The following is a 23,881-nucleotide window of genomic DNA, read 5'->3' on the forward strand; positions in this document are numbered from 1 at the left end:
CCCAAAACCAACGACTTTGCCACCCCAAAATCCTTCCAAGCTCCCATTCCTGAAGCTTCCAGGACTCCACCGCTGTTTTTCCTGGATTAATTCATCCTGCGATTCCCCGTCGGTATTTTTTCTGTAAAAGTCTGATTTTTGAGAAATGGTGGCTTTGGGTTTTTACCTATCAGGTGCTTTCTGAGCAAGGAAGGAGGAGGAGCCTCCCAGGAGGTTCCGGGTGGGTTTTTTTGGGTGGTTTTGGGTTTTTTTTTTTGTCATTCAAAAATCATTTCCCAGCAGCAAAACCTCGGGGAAAACTCCGAGCTGGGCGTCCCTGGAGAGCAGAGGGGATGTGACCCAATCCTGGGATCGGGTTTGGGTTAAAATCCTGGAATTTTCATCCCTGGAGGTGTCCAAGGAGCAGCAAGGTGACATCTTGGATTGTTGGATCCCGGAGTTTTTCTCCAGCCTCAGGGATCCTGGAATTCCCTCTCCATCCACACCCCGAAAATTGGGAAAAGTGGTGAAATTTGGAGAAAGAAAAAGGAAAAAACCCTCGGATTTCAAAGCTCCTCCACCAAACCCAGTCAGGATTTTCCAGCAGCCGATCCACGATTGGATTTTCCCGGCCTTTCCCAGCCATTCCACCAGGAAGGACCATCCCCATCCCCAGCTGGTCCCAAATCCACCCAAACCCACCCAGAACGAGGATTTTTGGCTTCTCCCGGGTGAGTTTTCGGGACCTCCCGTCCTTCTCCCCCTCCTGTGGATCCCATGGAGCTCCAAGCTGGGATTTTCCCGCGAAATTTGGGGATTTCTCACCTTTCTGGGCGGTCCCACCCCTGGGGGATGGAGCAGATTTTGGGATGCTCCGAGGAGCCGCCCACGTCCCTCGGTGGGATCGCTTTGGAGCTTCCACCTCTCCAGAGCTGGGGAAAAAAATCCATGAAATTCCTCCAAAACCGGATTTTTCCTCTTTTTTTCAGAGCCGTTTGAGGACCCCTCGGCAGGATGATGGAACTCTGGCGGAAAAACCAAACCCATTCTCTGCTTCCTTCTGCTTTTTCCTCTTCCATCTCCGGGGCGCCGAGCGCAGCCCCGCGCTTTGAATAATTTCCGACCGAAGGGGGATAAAAGGCAAAGGTTTGACTCGGTTGGCCCCAAAAAACAGGAAATGAGAGGGCCGGGGGTGAAGCTCCTCCTGTCAGCACCTGCTCCGAGCCCCGGAACCGCGGCGGCTCCGTGATCCCGGCATGGGCTCGGGCGCTTGGCTCCGGCTGCTCCTCACCCTCGCCGCTCTTGGGGGTATGTGGGCTTTCCTCACTGATTTTTGGGGGTTTGGGTGGGTTTTTATGGATTTTGGGGTTTTTTTGGGGTGGATCTGAAGGGGTTTGGGGCGTTGGGGTGGAGGTGCTCCAGGTGGGATGGGAGAAGGGTCCCCTAAAAGTCTCCCAGAGGGAGGAGGGGAGTGAAATGTGATGGGAAAAGTTGTTCAGCGGGAAAAGTGAAGGATTTGGGTGAATTTTAGCGGGTTCTGAGAGCCCTGAGGGATTCATTCGGAGCCAGAGGGAGTTGGGATGTTCCAGAGGGAGATTCCCGGAGGATTGGCTCAGATCCATGGGCCGGGAGGTTCCCGAGGAATAAAATCATGGAATGGTTTGGGCTGGAAGCACCTTGAGGATCCCAACGCGTTGCCATGGGACAACGTCCATGAAAATGGGGCCAATCCCTGGTTTTGGGGGGTCTGGAGAGCCAAAATTCCCTCCAGGCTTCCGGCCAAAATTCCAGGTTCTGCCAGTGGGAGGTTGTTTCCCTTTGCCTTTATTCTTCCTTTTTTCTTCCTTTTTTCTTCCTTTTTTCTTCCTTTTTTCTTCCTTTTTTCTTCCTTTTATCTTCATTTTTTCTTCCTTTTTTTTTCCCCTTTCCTTTTGGGGCAAAAACCCATGGAAAAAAGACTTTGGGAAAAGTGGGGGTGGCAAAATGGGGACCCTTCTCTGCTTTTGGGAGCTCCAGATTTGGCTCCTCCTCCTCCTCCTCCTCCTCTCACAATTTCCTACAAAAACAAAATTTGTTTGCCCAGAAATGAGGGAAAATCTGAGTCGAGGAAAATCCAAATCGAGGAAATTCTGAATCACTGGCTGGAAATTAAAAACAACAAAGGGAGTTTGGGGGAAAAATCCTCCCACGGGAATCCCGGGCTGTGGGAGATGAAACCCCTCATTTTTTTTTTTCCAAAAAACCCCAACCTGGGACCGCCTCGAACAGAAGGAAAATCTGGGATTTGTACCCGAGCCTGCTCCCAGGCGGCTGCAATTCCCAAAATTCCAGGATGTTTGAAGTTGGGAATGAGATTTCTTTGGATTTGGGGTCTCACCTTTGGATTTGGGGTCTTTCCCTTGGATTTGGGGTCTCTCCTTTGGATTTGGGGTCTCACCTTTGGATTTGGGGCCTTTCCCTTTGATTTGGGGTCTTTCCCTTGGATTTGGGGTCTCTCCTTTGGATTTGGGGTCTTTCCCTTGGATTTGGGGTCTTTCCCTTTGGATTTAGCATCTCTGCTTTGGATTTGGGGTCTCACCTTTAGATTTAAAGTCTTTCCTTTGCATTTAGGGTCTCACCTTTGGATTTGGGGTCTTTCCCTTTGGATTTGGGGTGTTTCCCTTGGATTTGGGGTGTTTCCCTTGGATTTAGTGTCTCTCCTTTGGATTTGGGGTCTCAGCTTTGGATTTGAGGTCTCTCCTTTGGATTTGGGGTCTTTCCCTTTGGATTTGGGGTCTTTCTCTTGGATTTGGGGTTTCTTCTTTGGATTTGGGGTCTCAGCTTTGGATTTGAGGTCTCTCCTTTGGATTTGGGGTCTTTCCCTTTGGATTTGGGGTCTCACCTTTGGATTTGGGGTCTCACATTTGGATTTGGGGGTCTCACCTTTGGATCTGGCGGTTTCTGTCTTGGCTTTGGGGTTCCACCTCTGGATTTGGGGTCTCTTCTCGCCTTGGATTTCTCCTGGAGGTCGGGCTCTGTGTGTCCCCTGGATTTGGCTCTCCCGCCGATCCGGGATTGGTGGATTCCCGGCGGCCCCTCTCCCTCCCCTTCCGGATTTGGCGTCCTGGTGACCCTGGACCTGGGACCCCCGATTCCGCGGATCCACCTTTGGACCTGGGAATCCACCTCAGGAAGTTAGACAGCCTCCTGGAAGAAAATCACCGAGGGGCCGCTCAGGAAGAAGCTCCTGCTGAAGATTTCGGGCGAGAACCACACGGAGTTCGAGCAGGGGCGGATGCGCTTGGGGGAGAACTTTTCCCTGGAAATCCTCAACACCAGCCGGGATGACGGGCGGCTCTACGAGTACAGCACCTACCAGGGCTCCTATGAGGAGGTCTGGCAGATCCAGCTGGAAGTGCTTGGTAAAAAAAATCCCCCGGGAATTGCCAGGATGGTGATCCCGGCATTTTGCTGGATATTCCAAGCTTTTTCCTGGGTGTTCCAGAGCTTTTCTGGATGTTCCAGAGCTTTCAAGGGCGTTCCAGGCATTTTCCTGGATGTTCCAGACCTTTCCAGGGCGTTCCAGGCTTTTATCCTGGCTGTTCCAGGCTTTTTCCTGGGTGTTCCAGAGCTTTCCTGGATGTTCCAGAGCTTTTCTGGATGTTCCAGACCTTTCCAGGGTGTTCCAGGCTTTTATCCTGGCTGTTCCAGGCTTTTTCCTGAGTGTTCCAGGCCTTTCCTGGATGTTCCAGAGCTTTTCCTGGACCATTCTGGCATTTTGGGAGCCGATCTGGGAGGTGGGTGGTGGTGGTCGGGGAGGTGGGAAATTTCCACTTTGTCCAAAGAATGGATGGAATTTCCATTTAATCCAGGATGTCCAAAGAATCCTGGAATTTCCGTTCCTCCTTTTTCCAGAGCTGGAGGTCAATCTCAGCTTTTTTGCGGGAACCTCTCGGCAAAAAAGCTGAGATTTTGTTGGGCATTCCCAGCTTTTTCCTGGAGTTTCCTGCTGTTTTCCTGGATTTTTCCCTGGGTGTTCTCAGCCTTTTGGGAGCAGCTCTGGGATGAGGGAGGTGGAAACCACCGCCCTCCACGTCCTCCATATTCCAAATCCTGGCATTCCCGTCTCTCCCCAGAGCCGGTGGCCGTTCCCAGCATCCGCGTCCTGCGCCGGGAATCGTCCAACGGGAGCTGCTGGCTGGAGCTGAGCTGCTCCTCGGAGCGGGGGGACGAGGTTTCCTACAGCTGGGACAGCGGGGACAGCGGGGACAGCGGGGACAGCGGGGACAGCGGGGACAGAGGGGACAGCGGGGACGGCGGGGACAGCGGGGACAGCGGGGACAGCGGGGACAGCGGGGACAGCGGGGACAGCGGGGACAGCGGGGACAGCCGGGACAGCCGGGACAGCCGGGACAGCGGGGACAGCGGGGACGGCACCGGCCCCGGGGCGCTCTGCCGCGCCAACGGCAGCGTCCTGAGGCTCCGGTTCCCGCTGCGGAGCTCGGCCTTCGACTGCGTCTGCACCGCCCGCAACCCCGTCAGCTCCCAAAACGCCACCTTCGACACCGACCAGTGCGGATCCCTGCACACGGGTAGGTGCTGGGATCATGGAATTCCAGAATTGCAGAACCCCAGAATCCCAGAATCCCGGAATCTTGGAATTCCAGAATCCCAGAACCCTGCAATCATGGAACCCTGGAATTCTGGGATCCCAGAACACCAGAATCCTGCAATCTTAGAACCCCAGAATCATGGAATCCTGGAATCCTAGAACCCCAGAATCCAGGAACTCCAGAGCCCCAGAATCCTGGAATCACGGAATCCTGGAATTCCAGAAACCCAGAACCCTGGAATCATGGAACCCTGGAATTCTGGGATCCCAGAACCCCGGAACCCTAGAATCCCAGAACACCAGAATCCTGGAATCCTAGAACCCCAGAATCCTGGAATTCCAGAATCCCAGAACCCCAGAATCCCAGAACCCCAGAATCCTGGAGTCACAGAATCCTAGAACTCCAGAACCCTGGAATTCCAGAGTCCCAGAATCCTGGAATCATGGAATGCTGGAATTCTGGAATCAGAGAATTCCTGAATCCTGGAATTCCAGAATCCCAGAACCCTGGAATCATGGAACCCTGGAATTCTGGGATCCCAGAACCCCAGAATCCTGCAATCTTAGAACCCCAGAATCATGGAATCCTAGAACCCCAGAATCCAGGAACTCCAGAGCCCCAGAATCCTGGAATCACGGAATCCTGGAATTCCAGAAACCCAGAAACCCAGAACCCTGGAATCATGGAATCCTGGAATTCCAGAAACCCAGAACCCCAGAATCCTGAAACCCCAGAATCCTGGAACCCTGGAATCCCAGAATCCCGGAATCTTGGAATTCCAGAAACCCAAAACCCTGGAATCATGGAACCCTGGAATTCTGGGATCCCAGGACCCCAGAATCCTACAATCTTAGAACCCCAGAATCATGGAATCCTGGAATCCTAGAACCCCAGAATCCAGGAACTCCAGAGCCCCAGAATCCTGGAATCACGGAATCCTGGAATTCCAGAAACCCAGAACCCCAGAATCCTGAAACCCCAGAATCCTGGAATTCCAGAAACCCAGAACCCCAGAATCCCGGAATCTTGGAATTCCAGAATCCCAGAACTTTGGAATCATGGAACCCTGGAATTCTGGGATCCCAGAACCCCGGAACCCTAGAATCCCAGAACACCAGAATCCTGGAATCTTAGAACCCCAGAATCATGGAATCCTAGAACCCCAGAATCCAGGAACTCCAGAGCCCCAGAATCCTGGAATCACGGAATCCTGGAATTCCAGAATCCCAGAACCCCAGAATCCCAGAACCCCAGAATCCTGGAGTCACAGAATCCTAGAACTCCAGAACCCTGGAATTCCAGAGTCCCAGAATCCTGGAATTCCGGAGTCCCAGAATCCTGGAATCATGGAATGCTGGAATTCTGGAATCAGAGAATTCCTGAATCCTGGAATGCCAGAATCCCAGAATCCTGGAACTCCAGAACCCTGGAATCCCAGAATCTTGGGATCCCATAATCTCGGAACCCCAAAATCCCAGAACTCCGGAACCCCAGAATCCCTGAATCCCAAAACCCCATAATCCTGGAATCCTGGAACCCCAGAATCACAGAATTCTGGAACCCCAGAATCACAGAATTTTGGAACCCCAGAATTCCAGAACCTCAGGATCCCAGGGTGGTGGGCTGGGGTGGGAAGGAAGCTCTGGAGATGTCCAGATGGTGGGAACTTGGTGGATTTGGGCGGAAAATTGAGAGATTTGTGTGGGAATTTTGAGAGATTTCTATGGATATTTGAGATATTTCTGTGGATTAATGGGATCCCCCTTTAGACAGGAGATTTTTAAAGATATTGGAGATATTTCTATGAACTTTCAAGATATTTCTGTCCCTCGAGCCCCCTTAAAGCCACCAGGGATATTTTAGGGTTTTTTCCGACCCCACATCCAGTCCCCAGTGGGTTTTTATCTAAAATAAGGCAAATGAAGAGAGCTCAGAGGCATTTCCTGCCCTTTGCTTCCTGTTCTGCAGCAAATCAGCCCCAAATCAGGTGACAGAGGTGACAAAATCAGCCTCCGAATCCGGTGACAAAGTGACCAAATTCAGGCCCAAAATTAGAGCACAGCGGTGAGAAAAATCCACCCCAAAGTCAGGGGAGAAAGTGATGGAAATCAGCCCCAAAATCAGGTGACAGGTGACAAAAATCAGCCCCCAAATCAGGTGACAGGTGACAAAAATCAGGTGACAGAGGTGACAAAAATCAGCCCCAAATCAGGTGACAGGTGACAAAAATCAGGTGACAGAGGTGACAAAAGGCTCTGGGTGACCCGGGGCCACCTCCCCTGTGTGTCCCCTCCTGTCCCAGGTGTCCCCAGGGTGAGGACAGAGCTCCTGGTGCCTCTGGTGCTGCTCGGTGTCATCGTCGTCATCGTCATCGTGGTCATTGTCACCTTCAGGGCCGCCCGCTCGGCCAAATGTGAGTTTGGGGGGTCCTGGAGTGGGTGGGGACCCCCAAAATTCCAGAGTTTGGGAAAGAATTCTGAGGTCATTGAGCCCTGGCTGTGATTGGTCACCTGTGGTCACCTGAGGGACAGGAGGAACTGGGATCACTGGGATTGTTGGGATTGTTGGGATCGCTGGGATTGCTGGGATCGCTGGGATCGCTGGGATCGCTGGGATCACTGGGATAACTGGGATAGCTGGGATAACTGGGATTGCTGGGATCACTGGGATTGCTGGGATCACTGGGATTGCTGGGATCTCTGGGATCACTGGGATCTCTGGGATTGCTGGGATCGCTGGGATCACTGGGATCACTGGGATCACTGGGATCACTGGGATTGCTGGGATTGCTGGGATCACTGGGATCTCTGGGATCACTGGGATCACTGGGATCACTGGGATTGCTGGGATCTCTGGGATCTCTGGGATCACTGGGATCACTGGGATCACTGGGATCTCTGGGATCACTGGGATTGCTGGGATCACTGGGATCACTGGGATCACTGGGATTGCTGGGATCTCTGGGATCACTGGGATCGCTGGGATCTCTGGGATCACTGGGATCACTGGGATCACTGGGATTGTTGGGATCACTGGGATTGTTGGGATCACTGGGATCTCTGGGATAACTGGGATCACTGGGATTGCTGGGATCTCTGGGATCTCTGGGATCACTGGGGTCTCTGGGATCACTGGGATAACTGGGATAACTGGGATAACTGGGATTGCTGGGATCACTGGGATTGCTGGGATCTCTGGGATCACTGGGATCACTGGGATCGCTGGGATCGCTGGGATTGCTGGGATTGCTGGGATCTCTGGGATCTCTGGGATCACTGGGATCACTGGGATTGCTGGGATCTCTGGGATCTCTGGGATCCTCTCCCAGCTCAGCTCTGAGGGACCCAGGATCAGTTCCTGGCAGAAAAAATCCTGGAAGGAGAATTCCTGAGGGAGCTGGGGGGGCTCAGGCTTCAGAAAAGGGGGATCCAGGGGGAATTTGGGATCTGATCCCAGGGAATGGAGCCAGAACAAAAGGGAACGGCCTCGAGCTGTGCCAGGCTTGGAAATTTGGGAAAATTCCTCCTGGAAAAGGGAAAAGGGCTTGGAAGGAGCTCAGGGATCTTCAAAGTGTCCGAGGAATTCCTGGAAATTCCTCGGGATGACCAAGAGGGGACCGGACACTGCTGGGACTTGGTGACCTTGGAATTCTCTTCCAACCTGGCTGATCCTGGGATTGTGTGACCCCTCCCACCCCACAGGTGACCCGGACCCCTCCCAGGCCACCCCGGACCCCTCCCCGGTCACTCCGGCCAGCGCCACCATCTACGCCCAGGTGCAGCGGGTGCAGGTGAGGGGGAAAAATGGGGAAAAATGGGGAAAAATGGGGAAAATGGGGAAAATGGGGAAAAAAGGGGATAGGGGGGAAAAGGGTAAAAGAGGGGGAAAAAATAGGGGAAAACGGTGAAGAAAAGGGGGAACAAAGCCGAGTGACACAACTTGCTGAGCCCCCAGCATCCCACGGTGGCTTTGGGGACAAACTCTGGGATTTTCCCCCTTTTTTGAGCCCTGCTGGGCACAATCCTGTCAGGAAAAGGTCCAGCGGGACCAGGGTGACCCCGTGGGGACCCTCGGGGCGCTGCCCACCCTTTGTCCCCTCCCTCAGAAGCCCAAAGGCACCGTCCCCGACGCCACCCCCGTGTCCTGCACCACCATCTACGCCGCCGCCACCGGGCCACCGCCGACCCCCAACGGAGCCCCCCGGTCCCCGGCCGTGTCCCCAACCCCGCGGGGGCGCCCCCCGCTGTCCCAGGTAAGTGGAACATCCCAAACCCCCCCTTTGTGGGGCACCCCCTACCCAGCCACCTCGCTGACCCCTCGGTGTCCCCATTTTGGGACCCCTCGGTGTCCCCATTTTGTGACCCCTCGGTGTCCCCATTTTGTGACCCCTCGGTGTCCCCATTTTGTGACCCCTCGGTGTCCCCATTTTTGTCCCCTCCAAGGAGCCTACGACGGTTTACGCCAGCGTGACCCATCCGGTGGCCTGAGCTTCCCAGGGATCCGTTCCTGGCTGGAATCACTGCTCATCCCAGGGGAATCCTTTGGGGATCCCAGGAAATCCTTTGGGGATCCCATAGCAACTCCAGAGCCTCCCAGGGATCCGTTCCTGGCTGGAATCGCTGCTGATCCCATGGAATCCTTTGGGAATCCTGGGGGAATCCTTTGGAGATCCCATAGCAACTCCAGAGCCTCCCTGGGATCCGTTCCTGGCTGGAATCGCTGCTGATCCCATGGAATCCTTTGGGCATCCCATAGCAACTCCAGAGCCTCCCTGGGATCCATTCCCAGCTGGAATCACCGCTGATCTTTGGGGATCCTTTGGGGTTCCCTGAGTAACTCCAGAGCCTCCTCAGGATCTGTTCCTGGATGGAATTGATGCTGATCCCATGGAATCCTTTAGGAATCCCAGGAAATCCTTTGGGGATCCCATAGCAACTCCAGAGTCTCTCCAGCATTTGTTCCCAGCTGGAATCACTGCTCATCCCAGGGGAATCCTTTGGGGATCCCAGGAAATCCTTTGGGGATCCCATAGCAACTCCAGAGCCTCCCTGGGATCCGTTCCTGGCTGGAATCGCCGCTGATCCCGGGGAATCCTTTGGGAATCCCAGGAAATCCTTCGGGGATCCCATAGCAACTCCAGAGCCTCCCTGGGATCTGTTCCTGGCTGGAATCGCTGCTCATCCCAGGGGAATCCTTTGGAGATCCCAGGAAATCCTTCAGGGATCCCATAGCAACTCCAGAGTCTCTCCAGCATTCGTTCCCAGCTGGAATCGCCGCTGATCCCATGGAATCCTTTGGGAATCCCAGGAAATCCTTCAGGGATCCCATAGCAACTCCAGAGCCTCCCTGGGATCCGTTCCTGGCTGGAATCACCGCTGATCCCATGGAATCCTTTGGGGTTCCCTGAGTAACTCCAGAGCCTCCTCAGGATCCGTTCCTGGATGGAATTGATGCTGATCCCATGGAATCCTTTGGGAATCCCAGGAAATCCTTTGGGGATCCCATAGCAACTCCAGAGCCTCCCTGGGATCCGTTCCTGGCTGGAATCGCTGCTGATCCCATGGAATCCTTTGGGAATCCCAGGAAATCCTTCAGGGATCCCATAGCAACTCCAGAGCCTCCCTGGGATCCGTTCCTGGCTGGAATTGCCGCTGATCCCAGGGAATCCTTTGGGGATCCCAGGAAATCCTTCAGGGATCCCATAGCAACTCCAGAGCCTCCCAGGGATCTGTTCCTGGCTGGAATTGATGCTGATCCCATGGAATCCTTTGGGAATCCCAGGAAATCCTTCAGGGATAGGACCCATATTAACTCCAGAGCCTCCCTGGGATTCGTTCCCAGCTGGAATCGCCACTGATCCCATGGAATCCTTCAGGGATCCCATGGAATCCTTTGGGGATCCCCGAGCACCCCCAGAGGATTCGGGGGGAACTCTCCGGAAGGAACGGCGTGTCTGGTGTGGGACGGTCAAACAAGGGCCGGACACAGGGAGGGAATTCCAGGCTGTGCTTGGAGGAATTCCAGCGGGATCCTGGAGCCGTGGGAGAAGGGAGGGAGGCTCTGGATGCACCTGGGGCTGGGAATGGTGGAGGATCCAATGGGAATGGTCATTCCCACACCCATGGAACCAGGAATGGTCATTCCCAGACCCGTGGAACCAGGAATGGTCATTCCCACACCCAGGGAACCAGGAATGGTCATTCCCAGACCTGTGGAACCAGGAATGGTCATTCCCACACCCGTGGAACCAGGAATGGTCATTCCCAGACCCGTGGAACCAGGAATGGTCATTCCCAGACCTGTGGAACCAGGAATGGTCATTCCCACACCCATGGAACCAGGAATGGTCATTCCCAGACCCAGGGAACCAGGAATGGTCATTCCCAGACCTGTGGAACCAGGAATGGTCATTCCCAGACCCGTGGAACCAGGAATGGTCATTCCCAGACCTGTGGAACAAGGAATGGTCATTCCCACACCCAGGGAACCAGGAATGGTCATTCCTACACCCGTGGAACCAGGAATGGTCATTCCCAGACCCGTGGAACCAGGAATGGTCATTCCCACACCCAGGGAACCAGGAATGGTCATTCCCAGACCCGTGGAACCAGGAATGGTCATTCCCACACCTGTGGAACCAGGAATGGTCATTCCCACACCCAGGGAACCAGGAATGGTCATTCCCACACCCGTGGAACCAGGAATGGTCATTCCCACACCCAGGGAACCAGGAATGGTCATTCCCACACCCATGGCCTTGGGAAGGCCGTTGGGATTTGGACTCCGACCTCATCCCTGCGGAATTTCAGGATCTCATCCCCGTGGTCCCGAATTCCCAAGGGAATCCACAAGGACTTCAAAGAGGAAAAAGGAGAAGTGGGTTTATTTCCTGAGCTCTGGAATGGTTTAAAAATCCCAAATCCGCTGGATTTTGGCCCGAGGAGTGAGGGATTTTGGCGACCCCTCTGCGGCAGGAGCCAGGTCCCACCAAACTTCCCCATTCCCATCCTTTCCCACCGATCTGAGGGATTTTATCATCCCAAAACGTCTCAGGTGTCCCTCGGTCTGAGCTCGTGGATTGGGGTGGAGAGAAAGGAAAATAAACTTGGAATTTAAAAAATCCGTTGGGATCGGATTCTGGAGAGGTTTCCCAGGCTGGACCTGGATTTGGGGGAAGAAAACCAAGGTGAGAATCGGGGGATTTCTCTCCCTCCCCGTGCCCGAGGTGTAATTCAGCCTCTAATCAGCCAGTTAATTAATTAAACGAGTTTATTGTGCAGCTCAGTTGTATTTGCACCAATAAAAAATAATAAAAAAAAAGGATTCTCAGATTTCGAAACCCTAAAAACCCCACAGAATTCCCACCCTTGCCCATCCCACCTGCCCAATCCCAAATCCGCACTTTCCGGAGTTTTCCATCCCCAAATCTTCGCTCCGAGGCGCAGCTGGGGGTTGAATCTTGGGGAAAAACCCCAGAATTTCTGGATATTTCTGGATATTTCTATTCCATGGATCCCAGTGGCCGCTGGAGTTTCCAGGAGAAGAATTCCACCGGGATGGGAATTCCGGGGTTTTAGGGACAATGGTGGCTGGCGGGATTTGGGAAATTCCTGTAACCTCTGTTATCCTACAAAAAAAAAAAGCGGGATTTGGGGCATTTTGGGGATTTTTGATTCCAGAACTCCCAGATTTTGGGGTTCCAAGGGCTGGTTTGGGGTCAGACCCCCCAAATTTGGGATTCTGCCCCCACATTTTGGACAAACCTTGCTGGGAATTCTCCCTCCACCAGCAGGAGAAGCCCACGAGGAGCAGGATCAGCCCCTCGGCCACGGCCACGACCACTGCTCTCCAGGGGCTGAAATTCCCTGGAATTACTGGAAAAGAATCCCAAAATCCTGGAACTGGGCTGGGATTTGGGGTTCCCTTCCCATCCAAACCACCCCAGGATTCCGTGAATCTCTAAATTCATAGTTTGGCCTTATACAGAATAAAAATTTCATAAATAATTGTGGATTAAGGATATAAAAAGAAGTTTATATCTTATATATATATATATATATATATATATATATATATATATGTATATATATGTATATATATGTATATATATGTATATATAATGTATTTAATTTATAAAACAAGTATATTTATATAGAAAAATGAGTATATAATATATATAAAGATAAGTATCCATTATATACAAAAGTAAGTGTATTATATAAATACCTATTATATATATTTTATAGATATTAATTTATATATTTTATGTATATTAATAGATACCAATAATCTTTTATAGATATTAATATTATAGATATTAATATATATATAGCTATTGTTTTTACACAGAATGCATACAAAAAAAAGTTAAATTTAAAATTATATTATTTACATCTCCTTAAACGAATTTTTTTTATATTTTCCAAAATTTCCCCATTTTTTCCCCCATTTCTGGCCTGTAAACCCCGCCATGCTCAGCCCCGCCCCGGGGCCCGCGGGGAGCTCACCTGGGCAGGTGAGGGCGGCGCGGGCCGCGCTCCAGCCCGCGGGGTTGCTGACGTTGCAGAGGCAGATTTGGGGATCCGCGCCCTCGGGGAGGCTCCGGAGCAGCCGGGAGGGGCTGTCCGGGATCTGCCCCGGGATCGGCTTCGGATCGCTCCGGGATCCGCCCCGGGATCGGCCCCGGGATCTGCCCCGGATCTGCCCGGGATCGGCTCAGGATCTGCCCGGGATTGCCCGGGATCGGCTCCGGGATCTGCCCCGGGATCGGCTCCGGGATCTGCCCGGGATCTGCCCGGGATCTGCCCGGCACGGCTCCGGGCCATCCCCGGTACAGGCCCAGCTGTAGGAGACGTTCCCGGGGCTGGAGCAGAGCACGGACAGTGCCCGGCCCGATCCCGCTGCAGAATTTGGGATTTCAGCTCGGCCGCTGGACGGGATCTGCGGGGACAGCGGGGTGAGAGGGACAGAGAGGGGACAGGGGGACAAAGGACAGAGGACAGGGACAGAGGACAGGACACGGGGAAGAGGGACCAGGGACAGGGGACAGGTGACATAGGCCCCGATCCCGCTGCAGGATTTGGGATTTCAGCTCCGGCGCTGGACGGATCTGCGGGGACAGGGGTGAGAGGGACAGAGGGGACGGGACAGACGGACAGGGAACAGGGACACAGGGACAGAGGACACAGGGACATGGGGACAGAGGGAACAGGGACAGAGGGACACGGGGACAGGGGGACATGGGGAAAGGGACGAGTGAACAAGGACCCAGGCACTCACCCCACACGGACACTCGGATGCACCGGGATGGAATCACTTTCGAATTCTCGAACTCGGCCCAATAGACCCCGTTATCATCCCTGTGAACCGGGGAGATGCACAGGGAGAGGTTTCCCCGCTGGAATTCCACTCTCCCATGGAAAGGACCTTTGGGATAGGAGACACTTCCATCCCTGGGGGCCGTCAGGATCCGCAGCGGCATTCCTGAATCAATGTCCCGTTTCCAGTGCATGTCTGTCCACTCCTGCGGGATTTTCCCTGGCTCCAGGCACAGCGATGCTCCCGCGGTCACGGGGTGGGACACAGCCGGATTTCGGCATTCCGGGGATCCTAAACAAGAGCCGGGCAAGTCGCGACTTTCAGGCAAACTCCGCACCCCAAACGCTGCCCAGAAAGGGGAACCGGCCCCGCGTCACGGCCCGGCCCGGCTCGGCTCTGCCCGGACAAGGGGGGTTTGAGAGAAGCGAGGAGAATCCCCCCAAAGCCGCAGCCAGCCCCTCTCCATCCCCCCGAGCGCCGCTCCGGCTTTTCCCCGCGGCAATTCCGGAATCCCCGCAGCAATTCCCGAATTTCCCGCAGCAATTCCCGAATTTCCCGCAGCAATTCCCGAATCCCCGCAGCAATTCCCGAATTTCCCGCAGCAATTCCCGAATTCCCGAATTCCCGCAGCCCCCCCGGTCCCCCCGCGCCCCCTCCTCACCTCGGCTCCCGGCCAGGCCCAGCAGCAGCGCCAGCAGCGCGGGGGGACAGCGGCGACCCCCGCGCGGGGACATCGCGGGGCGGAGCGGGGACCCCTCGGGGCTGCGAGCGCCCGCCGGGGACTTCCTCTGCCCCGGCTCCTTCCTCTGCCCCGCTCCTTCCTCCTCCTCCTCCTCCTCCTCCTCCTCCTCCTGCGGCCGCCCCTGTGGCAAAGGGGACCAGGACGTGTCCGGGGCGCGGCGCTCTCAGCCCCAAATCTCGCAGGGAACTGATTTGAGCTGTCCCCGGAGGGCAATTTTGGGGTGTTTTGAGGGGTTTTGCTTTCCCTTTGCAGCGAGCGCCGCGGACGCTTGGGGACATCGCGGTGGCTCCGCTGTCCCCAGCTCGGGCAGCCCAGCAGCAGCAGGGCCGGGAGGTTTGGGGAGGAATGTCCGGCCCCAAAATGCACTTTCCAATCTCAAAATCCCTATTCCAAGCCCCACAATCCTTCTCGTTCCAACCCCAAAATCCTCCCGGTTCCAACCCCAAAATTCTCCCTGTTCCAGCCCCAAAATCCTCTTCGTTCACCCCAAACCTCTCATTCCATTCCCAAAATCCTCAGGGTTCCAACCCCAAAATTCTCCCTGTTCCGGCCCCAAAATCCTTTTTGTTCCAGCCCCAAGATCCTCCTGGTTCACACCCCCAAATCCTCCTCAATCTCACCCCAAAATCCTCTTCATTCCCATCCCAAAATCCTTGTTCCCGCCCCTAAATCCTCCTCATTCCAACCCCAAAATCCTCCTCATTCCAACCCCAAAATCCTCCTCATTCCACCCCCAAAATCTTCCTCATTCCAACCCCAAAATCATCCTCGTTCCCGCCCCTAAATCCTTCCTGTTCCAACCCTAAAATCCTCCTCATTCCCACCCCAAAATCCTCCTCGGTCCCATCCGAAAATCCTCCTTGTTCCCACCCCAAAATTCTCCTCACTCCAACCCCAAAAATTCTCCTTGTTCCAACCCCAAAATCCTCCTTGTTCCCGCCCCAAATTCCTCCTGGTTCCAGCCCCCAAAATCCCCTTTCCAGCCCCAAAATCTTGTCCTTAAGTTCCCTTCCACCCCAGACCAGTCTGGGTCATCAGCTCCCAGTTCCTCACCGGGGCAGAGGAACCAGGGTTTTATTTAGGATTTTTAATCCATTTTAAAAGAATATTTTTAGAACATCTAAGACAATTTTTTAATCTGCTCCAGCTCACTTCCCCCTCGCCCCAAAGTTTCGCCACGGCCGTCTGCGTGTGACCTTCCCTGAATAATCCTGATTGGGGAAGCGATGTTTCCCAAAATTGTCATTGTCCCGTGTTTGGGGTGGCTTTAGAGGGGGGACAGAGGGGACTGGAGCTGCTCCTTTATGGCCAAGGCTGAGGGAACCACGGAGAACCTGAGCCATTTGTCCCACACGTGGTGGGACACAGCTTGCTCCGGGTGACACTTTTGGTCCACCATGTTTCCATGGAAAACACAGTGGTTTTTGTACTTAATACCTCAAATTTCCATTTTTTGAGTGTGAATTTGACACGTCATATCACAACTTCCCCCCAGTACGGACAGATAAGAGAGCTCTTCCTCTTCCTCTATGTGCGCACTTTTGCACGCTGCTGGGCCAGATCCTCTCCGTTTCCGGACATCCATGGACGTGTTTTGGATCCTTCATCTCGCCATCCTCATGCTCCTCCACCAAACCAGTGAGTGCCGGGTGCTCCTTATCCCCTGGGAAGGAGATCTTGGGGTGGTTTTGGGGTTTTTTGGGGTAGAGGGATGGGTGGAAGCACCAGAGCAGCTCCATGAGGGTGGATTTGTGTTCATTGTTGGGATCCAGGGCTGCCATGGAAACCTGCGGGAGGGCTGGTGCCCATCTCTGGTGTCCATCTCTGGTGTCCATCCCTGGTGCCCATCTCTGGTGTCCATCCGTAGTGTCCATCTCTGGTGTCATCTCTGGTGTCCATCTCTGGTGTCCATCTCTGGTGTCCATCTCTGGTGTCCATCTCTGGTGTCCATCTCTGGTGTCCCTCTCTGGTGTCCCTCTCTGGTGTCCATCTCTGGTGTCCATCTCTGGGATCTCTGTGTCCATCTCTGGTGCCCATCTCTGGTGTCCATCTCTGTGTCCATCTCTGGTGCCCATCTCTGTGTCCATCTCTGGTGTCCATCTCTGTGTCCATCTCTGTGTCCATCTCTGGTGTCCATCTCTGTGTCCATCTCTGTGTCCATCTCTGGTGTCCATCTCTGGTGTCCATCTCTGGTGTCCATCCCTAGTGTCATCTCTGGTGTCCATCTCTGTGTCCATCTCTGGTGTCCATCTCTGGTGTCCATCTCTGGCCCAGCCTCTGCTCCAGATGTTCTCCACACATCCAGCTCTGCCTTCAGCTCCTGCTCCTCTCCACGTTGCCTCCCTGGTTTTGGGGGTCTCATCTTGGGGTGTTTTTTGGCTGAAAAGAGGGAAATTGGGCAAGGTTCAGCCCTTGCCCGCTCTGAGGGTGTTTATCGTGTGAACCATTCCACGGTTTCGTTATTCCTGCGGGTTTATCTCCTCCCACAGCTTTTTCCTTCCATGAGCTCCCCTGTCCGTGTCCCAGGGGTGGCTGAGGGTGATGCCGAGCCCGACCTTGGGGCTGGGCCAGGATCAGTCCCTGTTAGGAAAACTGGGAAGGAGAAAACTCCATTCCTGGTATAAATGGGGTGGCACAGTTCATTGGAAATGGGAAGTTGTGAAAATAACAACTTCTCCTCCTCAAATTGGTGAGCCAAGGTCACCCACCATGGTGGGGCCACTGGAGGGAAGGGATGGGTCCAGAGGGATCCTGGACCTTGTGGTGAGATCCTACCTGGAGTGGTGAGATCCCACCTGGAATGGTGGGATCCCACCTGGAATGGTGAGATCCAGTCTGGAATCTCCAGATCCCACCAGGTCTGGTGCCCCCAACATGAGAAGCTCATGGAACTGTTGGAGCCAGTCCACCGTTCCAAAGTTCCCTTCCCTGCGGCCACAGGGAGTGGTCAGCCTGGAGAAGCCGTGGTGGAGCTGCCCCACGCACCCCTGGCAGTGTCCAGGCCAGGCTGGGCAGGGCTGGGATCTCCATGGACTGGGGGAAGGTTTGGGGATTTTAGGGGAGTGGAATCAGAGCAGTTTTGGGTCCCTCCCAACCCAAACTTTTCCATGATTCCCAAATTCTCCTCCAAGGTGCAGCTGCAGGTCTGGCCAGGAGCTCCCTGTCCTGCTCAGTGACCCCTCCTGACCCTCCCATGCCCAACTCCTGGTTCTCCTTTCCCTCTCAGTTCCTCTCCAGGCTCCGTCCTGGGCACGAGGCTGCTCACGAGGCTGCGGGGGCTCAGCCTGGGGGTGCCCTCGTGCTCTTCCTTCACCCAGGGACCCTTCCAGGAGCCCCCCATGAGCCCTCAAGCACCCCCAGGCCTGATGGGCTTCATCCTCTGGGTTCAGCAACTTCATCCATCCTTGGTCCCACCATGATCCCAGCTTTTCATGCCACCTTCATTTCCCCTTTTCATCCCAACTTCAGCCTATCTTCATCCCGTCTCCAGCCCATGCTCAGCACTCCTTCACCCCAGCTTCATCCCACCTCCAGCCCACCTCCAGCCCACCTCCATTCCCACCTCCATGCCCCCTTCAAACCACCTCCATCCCACCTCCATCCCACCCTGAGCCCACCTTCATCCTCCATTCCCCCACCTCCATCCCACCCCCATCTCAAGTTCTCTCCCCATTTTCTCTCCCCAGTGAGCGCCAGCGACACCACGGAGGTGATCGGGGTCCTGGGCAAGTCCGTGACCTTCCGCAGCCACAACACAGATGGAAATCCAGCATTCTGGTTTTTTGGGAATGAACCCATAATGACTGTGGCATTTGAGGATCCTCCTCGACCCTTATTTTATAAAGACAAATTCGAAACTCGTTTTGCCGTCTCTGAGAGAGGCCGCGCGCTCACCATCTCCCAGCTGAGGATGGAGGATGCCGGGACCTACTCTGTAACAATCAACGGAAAGGCATCCACCTTCACCCTGCAGGTGTTCAGTAGGTGCTGTTAGTGCTGTTTTGGGGTGCTTTCAGTGCTGTTTTGGGGGTGCTTTCAGTGCTGTTTTGGGGGTGCTTTCAGTGCTGTTTTGGGGGGTTTCACACTAAGAGAGAGGTTTGTGACACCGCGGTGCCCGCAGGGGAGCTGGCAGAGCCCACGGTGACCTGCGAGGCCCAGAACTGCTCGGACGGAAGCTGCAGCTCCTCCCTGCGCTGCTCCACATCCGGCACCGGCTTTGGGAACGTCTCCTACACCTGGAGGGTGCGGGATCAGAACATGGACGGGAGCTCCGTGGTGCTGCTGGTGAACGAAACATCCCAGGATGGGCTGGAGCCGGTGACGTGCACGGCACAGAACCCCGTCAGCAGCAAGAGCATCACCATCACCAACCTCGGGCAGCTCTGCGCAGGTGAGAGCCGGGGACAGGTGGGGAAAGGTGGGGTGGGCTGATCCTGATCTCCTGAGGAACACGGGAATGTTGGGGTTGGGATGGGCTGATCCCGATCCCTGAGAGCAGGAAAAGTTGGGATTTGGGGTTGGGATGGGCTGATCCCGATCCCTGAGAGCAGGAAAAGCTGGGATTTGGGGTTGGGATGGGCTGATCCTGATCCCCTGAGAGCCATGGGAACATTTGGATTTCGGGATGAGATGAGATGGAAATGTTGAGGTTGGGATGGGCTGATCCCGATCCCCTGAGAGCAGGAAAAGCTGGGATTTGGGGTTGGGATGGGCTGATCCTGATCCCCTGAGAGCCATGGGAACATTGGGATTTTGGGATGAGATGAAATGGAAATGTTGAGGTTGGGATGGGCTGATCCTGATCCCTGAGAGCAGGAAAAGCTGGGATTTGGGGTTGGGATGGGCTGATCCTGATCCCCTGAGAGCCATGGGAACATTTGGGTTTGGGGTTGGGATGGGAATGTTGAGGTTGGGATGGGCTGATCCCACTTCCTGTGAGGGCCATGGAAAGGTGGAGGGAAAGGTGAGATGATGGACTGATCCTGATTCCCTGAGAAACAGGGGAGGGTTGGGGTTGGGATGGGATGGAATGGGAATTGGAATGGGAATGTTGAGGTTGGGATGGGCTGATCCCGATCCCCTGAGAAACACGGGAAGGTTGGGGTTGGGATGGGCTGATCCCACATCCCAGAGAGCCATGGGAAAGTTGGATTTGGGGTTGGGATGAGATGGAAATGTTGAGGTTGGGATGGGCTGATCCCGATCCCTGAGAGCAGGAAAAGCTGGGATTTGGGGCTGGGATGGGCTGATCCCGATCCCCTGAGGAACACGGGAAGGTTGGGGTTGGGATGGGCTGATCCCACATCCCAGAGAGCCATGGGAAAGTTGGATTTGGGGTTGGGATGAGATGGAAATGTTGGGTTTGGGATGGGCTGATCCCAATCCCCTGAGATTTTCTGCATGCTCTCCCTTTTCCAGCTGCCCTCTCCAGCGGCCAGGTCGAGGTCAGGGTCGGGGCTGTGGTCGGGGTCATAGTCGTGATTTTGGTCCTGGTCCTTTTGTCGATTTTCGTCGTGCTCCTGTGGAAATTCAAAGGTGAGCGTGGAAAACCATCCCTGGAGCCCTGGGGAGCAGGAGAGGGGACCTGGGAGGGGGACAGAGCCAGGGTGGGGCAGATTTGGGGCAGATTTGGGGCAGATTTGGGCAGATTTGGGGTGGATTTGGGGAGGATTTGGGGCAGATTTGGGGTGAATTTGGGGCAGATTTGGGGCAGATTTGGGGTGGATTTGGGGAGGATTTGGGGCAGATTTGGGGTGAATTTGGGGCAGATTTGGGGCAGATTTGGGGCAGATTTGTGATTCTGATTCTGTCGCATCTCCCCCAGACAGGATGAATTTCCGCCTCTCCCAGCCCAGGCCTGCGGACACAGGTGGGATTTTGGGGCAGTTCCCGGCCCTTTTCCTGGTGGGAATAACCAAGGAATTGCATTTAGGATCAGGGGAACCATCCCTGGTGCCGTGGTTTGGGATCGGAGCTGAAGGACCCCGACCCCTCTGTCCTGGTGGGGAGTGGGAGGGGCTGATCCTGGGGGATGATCCCAAATTCCTGAAATCCCATTTTCCACCAATTTCTGCTGGAAAACTTCATCCCAGACCACCAAGGGGGAGCTGGGAGTGCAGCTGTGGGAATATGACAAAAAGAGAGAATTTGGGGTAAAATAAAATAAAATAAAATAAAATAAAATAAAATAAAATAAAATAAAATAAAATAAGAGACATTTGGGGGGAAAAGCCAGGAATTCCACTCGGGAACTCAGGGTCAGCCCAGCCAAGAATTCCAGAATCCCCGAGGCTGGAAAATCCCTCCAGGACCATCGAGTCCAAGCTGTGCCCGATCCCCACTTGCTCACCCAGGAATTCCAATGGGAAATTTACCCCAAAAATGGGATTTTAAGGATTTAAACCCCCTTTTCCTTGCTCTGTTCCATCACCAATGAAGGAGAAACAAATGGAGTTTGTCCTCCCAAAAAGCAGCCAGGAATTTGGGATTGAAACCCAAACCAGGCGGATTTTCCCTGTCCTTGGTGCTGGAAGTTCATCCCGACCCCGCGGCACCAGGGAGGGTGGGATGGGGAGCAAATCCCACCTCCAGCAGCTCCGAGGGGCTTCGGGGTCGGGGTTTCACCCAAGCCTGGACTCCCGAGGTTGGGATTCCCTCATTCCCTGCACCACAAATCCCCAAATTCCTGCTTTTTTCCCCCAGTTCCAGGGGCCACAAACGACTGCATGACCGTGTACGCCGAGGTGGGACCTTCCCAGCAGGTGAGTCTGGGGTTGGGGACACCTTGGGGACACCTTGGGGACACCCCAGGGACGGCTGGACAACCCTTGGTTCCTTTGACAATTTTTAATTTTTTTTGAGAATTTTTGTTTGATAATTCCCAGTGGGAAGTGCCACAGCTGGAGGTGGCCCAAGGGCACCTGAACTTGCCCAAAACTCCGTGCCCAGCCCCAAAATATCGGTTTTGGAGGGATCAAAGAGAAATGGGGGTTTTGGGGTTGGGAAGGAGTTTAAAATTGTCCCATTTTGAGGGTGGGGATGATTCCCACTGTGCCAGGATGGTCCAACCCGGCCTTGGGATGGGGCAACACCTCCAGAGATGGATCTTTGTTGGGTTTCTGGATTTGGGGTAATTTTTCCAGCACCGAGCCCTAAAAATTGTTTAAATTCCTTTTTTTTTTTTTTTTTTAATTTTAAAATTTTAAAAATCTTTTTCTCCCAGCACGTCCCTGATGGAACCAAAGCCAAACCAGCGGAGGGGGGACCCCCCTCAACCATTTATTCCCTGGTCAAGCGTCCAGAGCAGGTGAGCTGGAACATGGAACCCCTGGAGCTGGGGTGGGCACAGAGGGGTCCCGAGCCCTCAAACCAAACCCTGGATCAGCCCCCAGGACCCCAAACTGAGCTTGTGTCCGTCTGTCCTTGCAGGCGGATGGAGGGACAGCAGAAAATGCCACCGTGACCGGCCTGGAGCTGGTCTAGAAGGACCCAGAACTGGTTTGAAGATCAAGAGATTGATTTAAAGGGACTGAAACTGGTTTAAGAACATGAAACTGGTTTAAAGGACCTGCAACTGGATTAAAGGACCTGGAACTGGTTTCAGAACATGAAACTGGTTTATAAACCTGGAAGTGATTTAAAGATCTATTTTTATGAGACTGGGCCTGGTTTACAAGAAACCAGAACTGATTTAGAACTCATTTAGAAGAAGATGGAACTTCTTTAAAAGGACCTGGAACTGGTTTGGAAGGACCTGGAACTGGTTTGGAAGGACCTGGAACTGGTTTGGAAGGACCTGGAACTGATTTAAAGAACCTGGAACTGGTTTGGAAGGACCTGGAACTGGTTTGGAAGGACCTGGAACAGGTTTGGAAGGACCTGGAACTGGTTTAATTGGTGTCCACTCTCTGGTCAGACAGATGGACACCACAAGGTGGCTCCAGAACGGCTCCAACATCCCCAATCCTGCTCCAGACCCGAATCTCAGGGATCTCCCCCTTTTGGAGTGTCCCTTCCCCTCCTCATCTCTGCTGCTTCAATTTCTCTCTCTTTGGGATTTCAGGGAGGATTTTTTTGAACTTTCCAATGTTTTTTGGATCTTTCTCCACGTTTTTGGCAGCTCTGTGGGATTCAGGTTCCTTTTCGGAATTTGGGACCAAAACTCTGCCAAAGCTGCCGAGACTCCCAGGCAGGCTGGAGGAGACTCTTCAAAGGGTTTTCCCATGGAATCCTGAAATTCCTGAGGGTGGAAAAGGAACATCCCACCAGGAATGTCATCCCTATCTTGATCACCCAGACCAGCAACCGGTGGGTTCTTTGGAGACGTCCAGGGAAGGCTCCAAACCAGCCCCTTTTTGCACAGAAAAGTAATTTTTAAAAGCTCAGGGATTCAATTTATAAATAAAAAAAATACTTTTTTAAAATTTTTTTTTCTTCTGTTGTATTTTGAGCCTTGCAAAGCCCTCAGCTTCTCGCAGGGCTGAAAACCACCAAAACCAACCAAAAATAACGCCAGGAAGTTAAAGCGGAACAAGAAGTGACGCCACCCCTTATCAGAGCTCGTGTGGTTTCAGCACCTGCTGCCTTTTCCTCACCTCCGGAACGTTCTGAATTTTACAGCACCCAGGCCCCCAAAAGAACCCCCAAAACCTCGGCCCCACCAATCCCTGCAGGGCCAGGGTTCAGGATTTGGGGTGGATCTGAGGGAAAACGGGACACGGAGAGCGACTTTAGGGTGTTTGGTTGTGGGGTTTGGATTTTGGGCGGCGCTGCTGCAGCTGGGTGGATTCCCAGCAGGAATTTGGGAATTCCAGAAGGAATCCCAGAAGGAATCTCAGCAGGAATCCCAGAAGAAATCCCAACAGGAATCTGGAGATCTCAACAGGAATTTGGGGATCCCAGAAAGAATCCCAGCAGGAATTTCAGCAGGAATTTGGGAATCTCAGCAGTAATTTGGTGATCCCCAACAGGAATCTGGGAATCCCAGCAGGAATTTGGGGATCCCAGAAAGAATCCCAGCAGGAATTTCAGCAGGAATTTGGGAATCTCAGCAGTAATTTGGTGATCCCAACAGGAATCTGGAGATCTCAGCAGGAATTTGGGGATCCCAGAAAGAATCCCAGCAGGAATTTCAGCAGGAATTTGGGAATCTCAGCAGTAATTTGGTGATCCCAACAGGAATCTGGAATCCCAGCAGGAATTTGGGGATCCCAGAAAGAATCCCAGCAGGAATTTCAGCAGGAATTTGGGA

At 53.8% G+C, this 23,881-nt stretch overlaps 2 protein-coding genes and 1 long non-coding RNA gene across 3 annotated transcripts; 2 read left to right on the forward strand and 1 right to left on the reverse strand.

Moving 5' to 3' along the window:
- The first annotated feature begins 1,235 nt into the window (after positions 1-1,235).
- LOC135457650 (signaling lymphocytic activation molecule-like) lies at positions 1,236-9,144 on the forward strand. The gene is made up of 8 exons (XM_064732346.1): positions 1,236-1,287; positions 3,162-3,380; positions 4,095-4,233; positions 4,408-4,550; positions 6,874-6,984; positions 8,273-8,361; positions 8,677-8,823; positions 9,014-9,144. The coding sequence occupies exons 1-8, from the start codon at positions 1,236-1,238 to the stop codon at positions 9,056-9,058; spliced, it is 945 nt and encodes a 314-aa protein (XP_064588416.1). The 3' UTR covers positions 9,059-9,144.
- A 2,713-nt stretch (positions 9,145-11,857) lies between these two features.
- Positions 11,858-13,217, reverse strand: LOC135457926 (uncharacterized). Its single transcript, XR_010442799.1, has 3 exons — positions 13,079-13,217; positions 12,335-12,445; positions 11,858-12,198 (listed from the first exon to the last, which is right to left on the reverse strand). It is a non-coding gene; the product is annotated as an uncharacterized LOC135457926 (long non-coding RNA).
- A 2,939-nt stretch (positions 13,218-16,156) lies between these two features.
- On the forward strand, positions 16,157-23,054 carry LOC135457651 (T-lymphocyte surface antigen Ly-9-like). The gene is made up of 8 exons (XM_064732347.1): positions 16,157-16,269; positions 18,318-18,611; positions 18,752-19,021; positions 20,050-20,166; positions 20,456-20,500; positions 21,334-21,392; positions 21,854-21,937; positions 22,060-23,054. The coding sequence occupies exons 1-8, from the start codon at positions 16,161-16,163 to the stop codon at positions 22,111-22,113; spliced, it is 1,032 nt and encodes a 343-aa protein (XP_064588417.1). The 5' UTR covers positions 16,157-16,160; the 3' UTR covers positions 22,114-23,054.
- The last annotated feature ends 827 nt before the right edge of the window (positions 23,055-23,881 follow it).

This window comes from Zonotrichia leucophrys, chromosome 25 (genome assembly GCF_028769735.1).
Source record: "Zonotrichia leucophrys gambelii isolate GWCS_2022_RI chromosome 25, RI_Zleu_2.0, whole genome shotgun sequence".
NCBI classification, from domain to species: domain Eukaryota; kingdom Metazoa; phylum Chordata; class Aves; order Passeriformes; family Passerellidae; genus Zonotrichia; species Zonotrichia leucophrys.

Coding starts and splice junctions, on each gene's coding strand:
- LOC135457650 (XM_064732346.1), top strand. CDS start 1,236: ATGGGCTCGGGCGCTTGGCTCCGGCTGCTCCTCACCCTCGCCGCTCTT. Junction 4,234..4,407: donor GGGGACAGCGGGGACAGCGG/GGACAGCGGGGA, acceptor CGGCCCCGGGGC/GCTCTGCCGCGCCAACGGCA. Junction 4,551..6,873: donor GTGCGGATCCCTGCACACGG/GTAGGTGCTGGG, acceptor CTCCTGTCCCAG/GTGTCCCCAGGGTGAGGACA.
- LOC135457651 (XM_064732347.1), top strand. CDS start 16,161: ATGTGCGCACTTTTGCACGCTGCTGGGCCAGATCCTCTCCGTTTCCGG. Junction 18,612..18,751: donor CTTCACCCTGCAGGTGTTCA/GTAGGTGCTGTT, acceptor CGGTGCCCGCAG/GGGAGCTGGCAGAGCCCACG. Junction 21,393..21,853: donor AGGTGGGACCTTCCCAGCAG/GTGAGTCTGGGG, acceptor TTTTTCTCCCAG/CACGTCCCTGATGGAACCAA.